This window comes from Pteropus alecto, unplaced genomic scaffold, assembly GCF_000325575.1.
Source record: "Pteropus alecto unplaced genomic scaffold, ASM32557v1 scaffold134, whole genome shotgun sequence".
Classification (NCBI taxonomy): domain Eukaryota; kingdom Metazoa; phylum Chordata; class Mammalia; order Chiroptera; family Pteropodidae; genus Pteropus; species Pteropus alecto.
Genome location: NW_006436283.1, coordinates 991,064 through 1,002,940, shown reverse-complemented (window position 1 = coordinate 1,002,940; position 11,877 = coordinate 991,064). Strand labels below are relative to the sequence as shown.

At 65.6% G+C, this 11,877-nt stretch overlaps 1 protein-coding gene across 1 annotated transcript in view; it reads right to left on the bottom strand.

Annotated features, from left to right (window-relative positions):
- Positions 1–3,085: 3,085 nt before the first annotated feature.
- Positions 3,086–11,877, bottom strand: part of FAAP100 (Fanconi anemia core complex associated protein 100) — a 9,204-nt gene continuing 412 nt past the window's right edge. Inside the window, exons 2-10 of the mRNA XM_015589579.2 lie at positions 11,598–11,863; positions 9,946–10,877; positions 8,921–9,077; positions 7,377–8,158; positions 7,130–7,266; positions 5,887–6,003; positions 4,363–4,449; positions 3,875–4,012; positions 3,086–3,575 (exon numbers count right to left, since the gene is read on the bottom strand). Of these exons, the coding sequence (XP_015445065.1) occupies positions 3,881–4,012; positions 4,363–4,449; positions 5,887–6,003; positions 7,130–7,266; positions 7,377–8,158; positions 8,921–9,077; positions 9,946–10,877; positions 11,598–11,863 (2,610 nt within the window). The 3' untranslated portion in view covers positions 3,086–3,575; positions 3,875–3,880. The remainder of the gene's footprint in view (positions 3,576–3,874; positions 4,013–4,362; positions 4,450–5,886; positions 6,004–7,129; positions 7,267–7,376; positions 8,159–8,920; positions 9,078–9,945; positions 10,878–11,597; positions 11,864–11,877) is intronic.

Sequence of the window (11,877 nt, the reverse complement as noted above, 5' to 3'; positions counted from 1 at the left end):
CGGGTGCGGGCCTCGTTGACGGCGCGGGGCCCAGGACGCCCCACCGTCCTCTCCCGCTGCAGCCCTGTCTGGGCCGCCCCGCGGTTCCTGCGCGCGAAACCCAGGGTCTGGGGCTTGTCTGGGAGGATCCCACAGATTAACGACCCACTCCCTCCCGCACGACCACAGCCCTGGGGCTCCTCTCGTTCTGCCCCCACCCCCCAGAAGACCCCTTCTCCACCCAGCTGGTGGTGTCTGGGTGGGGAGCTCGGAGGCCGGCAAGGCAGGCCACTTAGAGGGTCTCTGGGGTCAGCGTGCCTCCATGGAGCGTCACTGCCCCCGTCAGGGCCAGGTCTTAGGAACTCCCCCAAGCGGCCCCCACACTCTCACACTGGGTGGTGGATGGCCACCCACAGAGAGAGGGGCCTTCTCGGCTCCTGCACCTGCCTCACTGCCACCCAGCACCACCCAGCCCAGGAGAGGGCTCTCAGGCCATGCCCCCACCATCCCGTGCACAGAGACCCTCCCTTGCCTTGTCTCAAGCAGGCCGGGCACCCTGTGACCAGGGTGGTTGACAGGACAAGGCCCACGGCTCACTCTTGTGTCTCCCCACATCAGCCCGCACCCAGAACCCCCAGCCCACAAGGGCCCCACCCAGCCTATCTCTTAGATGGGCTGGGTGACCTGGGCCCTCCGCGGTGGGGATGGGGTGGAAGTCATGCCCCCAGGGATTAGTCAGGCCCCTGAGGATGGGCGATGGGGGGCGTCGGTGGGAGACAGCCTGAGCAGAGGCCTGGTGCCCAGAGGGCGAGACCGATCCAGTAGTCCCACCAGCAGCCCGAGGGGTCAGTGGGGATGGGGCACTTTGATAAAGGACGGTGGGGGGTGCAGAGTGGGCTCTGGGGAGACCAGATGGCACCGCTGGGGTGGAGAACAGAGCGAGGGGCTGAGGGGCGTCCCGGGGATAGGGAGGGCCTGCTAGGAGAGCCTCCCTGCAGCCCCTGTCCAGGGCCCCCAGGCTCGCTCCTGGCCTCCCTGCCCTCCCCGCACCCTAGGGACAAAGAAAGGCCAGGGGTCGTGTGGGCCAGCACGTGAGGCAGGCGCAGGTTAACCCCATGAGGCACAAACAGTGGAACCCAGCAGGCGTGGAGGGGACGGGAAGCTGCCCTGAGCTGCAGCCTGTGCTGCCCCCTGGTGGCGTCTGGGCTGGGTGAGTCCAGGGCCCACTTGCCAGGGCGCCCTCCGCCTGCTAGACAGCGTCAGGCAAGTAACCCTGTGCCACTGCCCGGGTTCCCAGCCCCACGGGGCATCAGGGGCTCTCCCCTTTTGCTGACCTCAGGCAGTGCGCTTGGTCTGGCACTCAGATTGGTGTCCACACAGCCGGGGGCAGCCGCTGGAGACGGGGCAGGGCACTGTGCCTGGGGTCCTCTGAAGGGGCCCGCTGGGATGGCAGTAAGGACACACTGGCGCTCTGGGGTTCGGAACAAAGGCTGGAATTGGGTGGAGGGACACACTGTGCCTGAGGATTGGGGCTGTGTATGGGGATGTCACCGTGGTGGCCAGCCTGGGGCCTCACACAACAGGGGTCTGCAAAGGGGCACCTAGTATTTAGTGTGATCCCCACTCCGTGGTGAGGCCACACTCTGAATGGCCAAGGGTATGCTGGGAGGGGGCACCTGAGCAGGCGAGGGCTCCTGGGTCCCATTTGTGATCCCGGTGGCTCCCTGAGCAGCTGACTGTGGATTGTCACCTTCCCCTGGCCACAAGCCCCCAGGCGCTTCCCTGACTGCAGTCAGGTTTTCTGTGTTCACCCAAGTCACTATGTGTCACAGCTGGGTTGAGGTGTGTCACCTTGCAGCTTGCGTCCTACTTGTCCTGTTTGGTCTGTTCCTCCTTTCCTGCCTCCTCCCAGATTTATCACGTTTCCCCTCCATTACTCCATGTCACCTCCACTTGGATTTTTAGCCGTATGTGTCGTTTTTCTCCTTTTCTGGAGATGACCATGTGCGTCCTTAGCCTGTGCCCGTCGGCAGAGTCTGGCACGTGCCCACACCATAGGCAGGATGGACGGTCCTTCCACTGCTTCTGCAGACCCCCAGGCAGGCCTGTGCTGACACCCCGAAAGGGTTTTCCGTGAGAACCACCAGCAGAGGTGACACGCTGGCTACGAGAGCTCTCAGCTCTGGGGCCTTCGCCGCCTGTGTTGGGAGCTACACAGTGGGAACTGGGGATGGCCAAGCAACCCCCGGTTTCTTGGGGTGCTGCTCTCTCCACACCCCACACCGATGCCCCTGCACGGCTGAGACTCACAGGGGTGGACAAGATGCTGGTGGGTGGCCTGGCAGGTGGGCAGATGGCAGCCCCCATCTCCCCTGACCCACTGGCATCTGGCCGGGGTCTGGGTAGCTGACCCCACAGGTGATCAAAGGCCCAGATCTGTCAGCCCTGGGCTCTGGGCAGCTGGTGAGTGGGGAGACGTGGGGGCAAGGTCTGGATGTGTCACCCTTTTCCATGGCGGGCAGACACGGGTCCCCCAAGTGCTGTCCTCTACCACTCACAGAGGGACAGACTGTTCCAGGGTCCTTGTGGGCTGGCCACCCCATCCTCCCCCATGGCACTCAGGTGACAGGTGACGGAAGGGTGACCCTCAGGAGTAGCAGGGGACGGGGCTGCTGAGAGGGCACAGACCCCTCCCAGGCCTGGCTGGGCCACGGCATCCCTCTGGGCTGCGTGAGGGCGACCAGCGCCAGCAGGGGCTGGAGGTGAGCCATCTGCTCGCCCTGAAGGAGGTCGCTGTCACGCCTGTGCCCGACAAACACTGAGGCAGGCCTGGGCTGGCTGGTCCCTGCCCGTCCTCCCTCCCTCCCAGACCCCGCCTCAGGGAACCATGTTGGCCCTTTTCCTTCACGGAGGGTGACGAGGTGGCCTTAGTCCTCCCAGAGTGAGTCTGACCAGAATGGCCAGATGGGAGCTGCAGGAACTTCACCCCAGTGCTCGGGTCCCCCCACCGCCCTGGGACCCTGAGGAGGGCAGTGCAGCAGCTGCCACTCGCGGCAAGGTGCAGAGCTGGGGCAGGCCCAGGGATGACAAAACCAGCAGAGGTGGCGGCAGCTCAACAGGAACGGTCAGTTGTTGTGGCAGCAGAGCCCTCACAGCTCCCGCCGAGAGCACGTGATGCCCACAAGAGCCACGTCCCCAAACCCTGCCGACGGCAGCGCCAAGCCAGGGCCACCCACCCAGGGGCCCTGGAAATGCACAGCACGGCGCCGCTGCAGCCCCAACCACAGGCCACCCCAGGGGCACCCCCCGAGGCTTCGTGCTCACGGGGAGCAACCTCCCGTCTGGTGACCCCCAGTGTGAAGAGGCCCAGTCACCCAGGATGGGGCGGCGGGGCTGCTGTGTCCAGGGCCAGTGACAGCCACGTGCAAACCCACCCGAGTCCTGGCCCTGAGCTGTCTCCCCATGGTCCCCACTCTGGGGTCTGGACGGTGTCCTGAGCAGGGCTTCTGAGTGAAACGGACGCCATGGATCCGACTGTAACGCTTGGGCGAGGGGCTGCCTGGCGGCGGCAGGTCCAGCGCAGAGGCCGTGGGCCGCTGTCGGAGGAAGGCCAGGGTGTGACTTGGGTGGAGACCATGCACGGGATGGGCACAGCGGCGATGCCCAGCACCAATGGGGCTACCCTGAAACAACATGCTTTACCGTCCATTCCCCCTGAGCAGACCAACCCCGAGCGCGGCCCACGCCCCGCATTCTGCTGTGCGGCAGCCAGGCTCACCCCACACCTCCCACAGCCGCCACCTGCCTCCCTGCTCAGGAGCTGTTAGTGCCTTTTGTGTCCCAGGGTCCCATCCACAAAATCAAAAAGGCACTGTGTCGACAGAGTTGGGCCCACCTGGTGTCACAGCAGGAGGAGGCCGGGGCTGCGAAGCTGCTTGTACACCTGCAGAAGCCTCTCGGCGGTGGCACAGGAGCTGGCCTCGTCCTCCGTGCTCAGCTGATCACGCAGGGTCTGCACCTCCCGCAGCAGAGTCTGAAGGTGGGGGCGAACGGCAATGGTCAGGTGCCCGCCCCCACCACCGGGCACGTCACCAAGCCCCTCTGGGGGACACCCATCACACACTAATCCTCCTGGAGACCTGAGAGGCAGTCCAAGAAACACTTGTCTCTGGCCTTAAAGCATGGGACACCCTGCCTGGCCGCCGACGGCCTCAAGACAGGAAATAGGCTGAAATGGAGGTCATTCCCTCAACCAAGTGACAGGCAGGTCCTGCTCACCAGACAGGAAAGGAGCCAGAGACAGAGCAGGCCAGAGGCGGTCCTCGCCGCCGGGGTGGGTGGGGCTGGTGGGAGGCTTGGGGACGGGACCCCGAGGGGCCTCACCTCGTGGCTGGCCTGGATCTGGTGGAGACACTGTACGCGAAGGTCAGGTGGGCTGGAGCCCTGGGCAGCCTGCTCAGTCACCATCCTCTGTGGGAATGACAGGCTGGAGGAGCCCCTTCCCTGCCCCCATCTCTTCCCGGGCCCTTGGGTGCACACCACCAGGTGCCCACCACCCAGTGTGACCTGGGCTCTTCCCCCGCCCACCCTCGGCCCCAGCACTCTCAGCCCAACGTGGGGCTGCTCCTGCCCCACTTTCTAGAGGAGGCCCCACTGGCCCTGGGCTCAGACCCAAATACCAGAAGAGTCTACACAGTGAGGCCCCCCCACTGGCCGCCGGGGGCAGCAGGAGGAGCTGGCCCAGGTGTTGGAGAACGGGTGCTTGCCTGCCTCGGGGCCACCGTGCACCACAGGGCATGGGAACGGCCCTGCACCATCGGCCCCAGTGAGTAGGCGATGAGGCTCCGCCTGGCTTCTCTGGGCTGAGAAATGCGGGAACGGGGCCGTTCTGGGCACGGAACGGGAAAGGTCAGAAGACAGGTGTCACCACTGCCCTGGAGATCACCCTGATGGCCTGCGTCAGGACTAAATTCCTGAGCCTGGGCGCAGGGCCAGGACGCCCGCCACGCGGGCCATCGTGACAGTACGAGGTGACCACGGCAGTCATGGCCGGTTGCAGTCAGTGCCGCCGCGCTGCACGAGTCAGTGACGAGGCGCCAGTCTGCTCGCGAGTGGTGCCTGCCAGCGTGGGCTGGTGTGGGCGTCCGGCTCACCTGGGTGCTCCCGGGGGTCCAGAACAGTGGCCCCCAGACCCTGGTCGAAGCGCGGACTGCGGCTTCTCTGAGCCTTGGGGCTGGGACGTGCACTGACGAGTTCTCAGGTGAGGCTGGCACACAGATCGCACTTAAGAAAAATGGTCAAAGACGGTTGACAGCTGCCACTGCAGACTCCCCTGTGCAGGAGGGGGCGGGCTGCACCCAGCCGAGGACACTGGCTGACAGACTTGCTTTCTGGAATGTGGCAACCTCCCCAGATCTAGGAGGCGTGGCCCCGTGCCAGGTGGCAGAGGCCCCGGGCGGCATGGGAGGCTGCCGCCAGCTCCTACTTTCTAGGGGAATACATGGAGGCCCACACAAGCCGACACCTCGACCCACACACAACCCGGGACCTGAGTCCAGGGCCTGACCCCAGGACATGGAGGCCCACACAAGCCAACACCTCGACCCACACACAACCCGGGCCCTGAGCCCAGGGCCCGACCCCAGGACACGGCCTCTCCACGTGGCCTCTGCCTAGCCACGTGAGTGCAGAAACCGCCTGATGACCGTGGTGGCTGGTAAGTGGGAACATCTCTCTTTAACCTGTCGGCCATGAGGGCTCCGGGCGCCTGCTGGGGTGCTGTCGGGAGGGTGAGCAGCACCCACTCCAACTCGCTTGCAGCCCCCACACACGAAGCCACAGGCCTCCAAGGTCCTACCCCTACCACCCCGTGGAGACTCCCTAGCAGGCCCACGATGGGTGACACACCTGTACACGTCTGATGACAGCATGGTGGACCCCACATGTGCTGGCCAGAGAGGGGCTCTCCACTTGGATCTCCACGGCTGAGATGGGCCCCGCCGGGCATAGGTCAGTCACAGCCACCTGCAACACCAAAGAGACGCGTGCCCACCCATGCCCACCTCACCTCGAGGCCCCAGCTCCCTGCCCCAGGCCGCCCCTCTACGCCATCACAGGCAGAGCTCAGTGCAAACGGGTGCCTGGACTCGGTCTCCCCGCCCAGCGCCAACCCCACCTGGCAAAGCAGCCAGCTGACCAGCCGCAAACCTGCCCACTCATCCAGGGGGAGCCCGACCCACGACGCCCACCCCAGACCAAGGCCACCACAGCCCGCACTGACCACCCCGGTCAGGAGAGAAAACGGAAGGGCTGGATGGTTGAGGTTAGAGGTCAGCCAACTGCCCTCGGAGGCCTTGACTGGACTGAGCTGAACATGAGCCTGGCAAGGACAGGCTGAGGACCAGGCGACAGGCTCACTCTCCACACACAGCAAGACTCTGGGGGCCTGCACACGCTGGGAAGGACGCTGTCACCAGCGGCTCTTCCTTCTGGCACCTGTGGGACGTGCTGGACACCCACAGGGCTCAGAACTCAGCCCCCTTCCAACACGTGTGGGGCTACCCAGGCCCAGAATCAGGGTCCAAGGATACCCCAACCAAGACACTGGCCTGACCTTGACCTGATCATTAAGAGCTATGCAGTAGGCAGAGGCCACAGCAGCCTCTACTCACCACCTTCGGGGTCGCCAGCACCGGAACAGGAGGGTGTGCTCATCTGGTGGCGACCAGGGCCGGCCGCCAGAAGGGTCACAGAGGAAGATGTGTGTGCGAGAGGGCGGGGCTGGCTGCGATGTCAGCCCGGTGACCCCCGGTGGTGTAGGGGTGAGTGGCTGGCGCTGGTGCAGTCTGTGCTGCTCCTGGGGACACCAACCAACGCACAGCAGCGGGGGCCCAGCTGCCAGTTCCTGCGGCGCGCTGGGCCAGGGCCCACGTGTGCACAGTGTGGCGTTGGCGGTCCTCACGGGGAGCTGAGCTGCGGCCCCAAGACAGCCATGCCTCAGACTGGGCGTGTGTCCTAACCCTTTGGAGGGTGGCCCAAGACCCGGACGCCTCTGGAGCCACCCAGACAACGCTGGCTCGGGGTCCCCACTCTGAGAACCGCTGCGTCGAGTCTGGTCTCCCTGCAGACGGCACGGCTGACCCCTCCTCACCTCGTGCACCATGAGGTGGATGTCGGCGCCATCGGGGGCCACTCCCTGGACAGAAGACAGCGCTCGAGCCCTCACGACATCTACGATAGCATTCTCGGCGAGGAGCCACTGCAGAGTGGCACAGCACAGGGTCGTGCCTGCAGGGAGAGGTGCAGCCGTGAGCCCGGGCCAGTCCTGGGAGAAAGCTCCCCACATCCGCAAGCCTCGGGGCCCCAAGGCCAGAGCGAAGCCAGCCAGCACCGCCCACCTGAGTGACTGTCCCCCAAGGCAGCTCGGAGCAGCTCTGCTGACACCCGGATGGCAGCCGCCAACGGGGGCAAGTACTTGGCCCGTAGGGACGCGGGTCCTGCTGGCTCGCTGCCCAGCTTGCACTGAGCTGCTAGGAAGGTGTCCACGGGGTCGCCGCAGGGGCTGGGGCCAGGGCCAGGGCCGGGACCGGGCGTGCAGGGCGTGGCCAGGCCGGGGAAGCGCAGCGCCTGCAGCAGGTCCACCGTGTGCTCGCCCAGGGGCAGGCAAACGCCCTCCTGCTCGGGCGCGATGTCGGAGGAACCCCCATCCAAGGAGGGATCCCTGAAAGAGCCTGAGGGGGCCGGGGCCCCACCCACGACCTCCCCGAGGCTGTAGAAGAGCAGGCAGGACACGGTCACGGGCAGGTCGAGCACGCCATCCTCGCTGGGGCCCAGGGGCAGCATCACCTCCCGCCGACCACCGGGGCCGAGCTGGCCCACAGGGAGGGTGTAGGTCACAGCTGAGCCAGCCGAGTCCCGGTCTGAGGCAGGGGAGCTGGGGAGCAACTGCACGCACAAGGCCCAGCCTGGGCCCAGGCTGAAGGCGCTGCGGTTCTCCAGCAGGCAGCAGGCGGCCAGCACATCCCGCAGCCCCCGGCGGCTCCAGGCGGCAGTGGCGCTGCAGAAGATGGGCCGAGGGCCCTTCTGGCTGGACAGCAGGGTGCAGCCCACGTGCACGGCCTCGTTGAGGCGTGTCAGGGCCCTGTTCCGCTGCTCGACCGCTTTCTTCAGAGAGGACACTCTGGGAAGAGCAGATACAGCACGCAGTGAGGAGCAGGGAGCCATGGTGGCGGGTGCCGCGCCCCTCCTCCCAGGGTTAGAAGGGACTCCAACTTCGCTCCCCCACGAGCACCAAACGAGGAAGAAGCCCCCTCAGCTCTCCAGGGCTGCCCTGCTGCTCCCAGCCTCTGTCCCCACCCCGCCCCCGGGCAGCAGGAGGGAAGGGTACAGATGGGGCTGGGGCTGGTGCAGCCCAGTGAGGTGGGCAGGGCCTGCTGTCCCCACCAGGCCTCAGGAGCCGGACGGTGCCTGTGCTGGGATGGCCTCCCGGCTGTGCTCCCTGTGTTCTGGAAAGGTCCCTTTGCTCCTCTGCAGCTAACATGACAGCCCAGAGGGCAGCACCACAGCAATGATCCTGACCCACAGGGGCTTAGAGCCCACCGACACTCACTGGGGGCTGTGGGCGGGCAGAAAAGGGCTAAAGAGGGGCCCACTATCTCCACGTGGGTCAGAGGAAGGGCTGCGGGGCCCTTGGAGGGAGCAGGCTCTGAGGGGGGGCGTTCCCAGAGGGAAGAGCTGAGGAGACTGACAACTCCACCAGAAAAGGTATGAGCAGGCTGAGCAGACGGTGTCTTCCGAGGCAGCCAGCCTTTCGTGCAGCCTTTCACCAGGCGGTTCGATGTCTAGGGCTGCCTCTGGGGGCCAGAGGCAAAGCAGCAGGCCTGGCCAGGCCCAAAGCTGCCACCCGGGGCACAGCCTCCTGAGGACGCAGCCCGCGGCTCACCTCTCAGAGATGGAGCCAATGGCACCGAGCAGCTCCTTCACCTTCCGGCCAGTGTTCGCCGCTGTCTCCGCGGTGGGGCGAGGCATCTCAGAGCTCAGGTCCAGGCTGCAGGTCATCAGGCGGCCTTTGGCAGACAGGGCCAGGAGCTTGGTGCCACCTGAGACGGGAGCACAGCGGAGCTGGCACCGCGGTGGCACACCGCAGAGACGGGCCTACAAGGGGCCCGGCGAGGACCCGTGTGCGTCGCAGAGCCGCTCTGGCTTCCTGAGAGCAATGGAGGCCGAGCGGGCCCCTCGCCCCTGGGCTGCCAGGAAGTCCTCCAGTAAACAGGCTTCTCTACCTGCTGGTCCCCCAAGGTCAACACCACGGAGGCTGAGCCGGGAGAGGGAGCCCTGCCGCCCTTGGTGCGGCCCTGGCCCCCGGGCCCTCCCGCACCCAGGGCCTCCTGCAGTGGGCGGTGGTCTTGCCCTTCAGAGCTTTTATTTCGCATTGAGAACTGTCTATAGCAGGCCTTCCAGCGACCCGTGGGCAATCTGCCATCTTCACAGGAATAGGCCCTGGGGCAGGCGGCTCCACCCCCCATGGCAGGCGCACACACAGTCGGCTCTGGCTCCGGTACAGTATGGTGTGGTGCGGAGCAGGCTGGGTGGCAGGCCACGTGGTGAGTGGAGAGGCGTTTTCTGGCCTTCGGTAGGAAGGTAAGAGCTTGCCCTGATGCACCCTGAACCTCCCCTGAACTACCTGTGACCTCAGCCCTGTCACAGAGAGATGCTTTAGCCCCGGGTCACTAGGTGCACACCCCATCCAGGCAGAGTGGCGCGCCTGTTCCCAAACCCACACGGGACACAGGGAGGCATTCCCTGACCCCAAGCGTGGACTGTCAACCACGGGGCTAGGCCAGGAGAGGAACGGCCTGCCCGACAGGCTCACAGGACACAGGGCTGAAGTGGGGAGAAGACAGCCAGAACACGGGGTTCCGACCATCCCGAGGCTGCGGCTTTTCACATTTAAACAGCGGCTCGTACCTTCAGGCATCCCCGACGACACAGAGAGAGTGAGGACACTGCAGACCCCCAGGCTGGCTGGACAGGGCATAGAGGGCAGGCTCCCTGGACCAGCGCTGGGCTGCACGGGGTCCCAGGGGGCGCCTGCCTGAGCCAGGTCCAGCACACAGAGGCTGGAGGGGGTGCTGTGGTACACTCGGCCGTCCCCGCCACATGCTGCGCAGAGCACAGGGCCCGGCAGGCAGTACTCCCGCAGCACTGGCTCCAGGCTCCCTGCCTCGTCCCGCCTGGCCTTGATGGCCAGTGTCCGGCCGTGGTGACCAAGCGCCACCAGGCAGTCGGAGTACATGTCCTCCATGTCCTCGGCCAGCGGCTCTGTCCTCAAGGCCCCGATGAAGATGACAGGCTCCTCCAGGTGATGCAGGATCTTGACAGTGGCCTTCGGGTCACTGGGGGCCAACCCGGAGGTGCCCAGGGTCTTCAGGACTACGCAGGAGAGCTGGCCGCTGGGGAGCCCAACCAGCAGCACAGGCGACTCCAGGAGGGCGGCATCAGCTCCAAAGAGTAGCCCAAAGAGGCTCCCCTCCAGTGTGAAGCCCCCGGTTCTGCGAGGGTGGCCATGCGGGACCCTGGAGCCTGGTGGTGACACACAGCACAGCACCGGGAGAAAGACAGAGGCTTTGGGCTCCCCAGGAATCCCCAGTGGGGTACAGGTGGACAAGTCCACCTCGCCGATCTGGCCTCTGGGCCTGGGGTCCTGTCCTGGACAGGGACACCTGAACAGCTGCACCTTCCAGTGGGCGGGGCCTTGCGCCAGCGTGACGAGCACGGTGTCCAGCACAGTGAAAGCGCGCAGTGTGGTATCAGGGAGGACACAGGCGTCTGGGTCCACAGGGATCACGGGGGAAGGGGGTTCACTGCCCTCATCGTCCCCGTCATTCTGGCTCGGAGACCTTGAAGAACACAGGGAACTGTTGGTCACGATATTTACACACTGTTTCCATGACAACCTGCCACCCAGCACACTGGCTGTGGCTCTTCGCAGGAAGCCATCTCAGTGACCATCACGGCCCTTCAGCAGGGAGTGGGTGACCAGCCACACTGTCTCATGGGCTGCTCTGCTTGGCACTGGTCACCCAGGGACACGCGCAGAACGAGTCTTCCAGAAACGGTGTTCAGATGGAACCTCGTTGCTGTAGAACCGTCAGACCCCGAGGTGTCGTCTCTGAGTCGGACCCGCTCCCCTTCTATGTTCCCGGCCAGGGTGAGCAGGTGCCGTGTCTGGGCTCTGCCTGGTGCCCCAAAGGGCCTGGCTCCTCGAAGTGGTCTCCTCTAACCAGGGGCTCAGGGACCAGAGACCCACCTCAAAGGTGTGTCAGGTAACCACCAAGGCCAAGGGGGCAGGCCCTACTCCTGGCTGCAGGCTCGGCAGTCTGCGCCCCATTTACCAAGGGCTGTCTGCCAACAGCAACCTGTCAGAGAACACAGGTGCTGGAGGTGGGGGCTCTCACGACTTCTGAGCTGGCTCTGAGCCCACCATCCCCGTGCGCGAGGGCTGGCGAGGGCACACTCTGAACTCAGTTCTCAGGCAAGCAGGTCATACAGTGTTGGAGGGAGCAGGGCCGGCCCTTTAGGCCCGCCCCAAGCGGTACCGCCCAGCAAATCCTCCTCACCTCGTCTGGTCCAAAGACAAGCAATAGATGCCCCTCCGGGCGCACAAGACGTAGAGCGCCCTGCGCAGGGCCAGGACCTCCAGGTGCCACACCTGACCAGGAAACGTGTACACCGCCTGGACGTCGGGGAGACAGAGCACGCACGGACTCGTTTCTTCCCAGCAAACGCCTCCAACACGCCGGCCCCTCGGGACGATCCGGAGCCCCGCCTCTCGGCACGCGGCCCCGCCCCACGCAGCCCCTCGGGACCGGCCCCGGCCCTGGCGCTCACGGTTAGCAG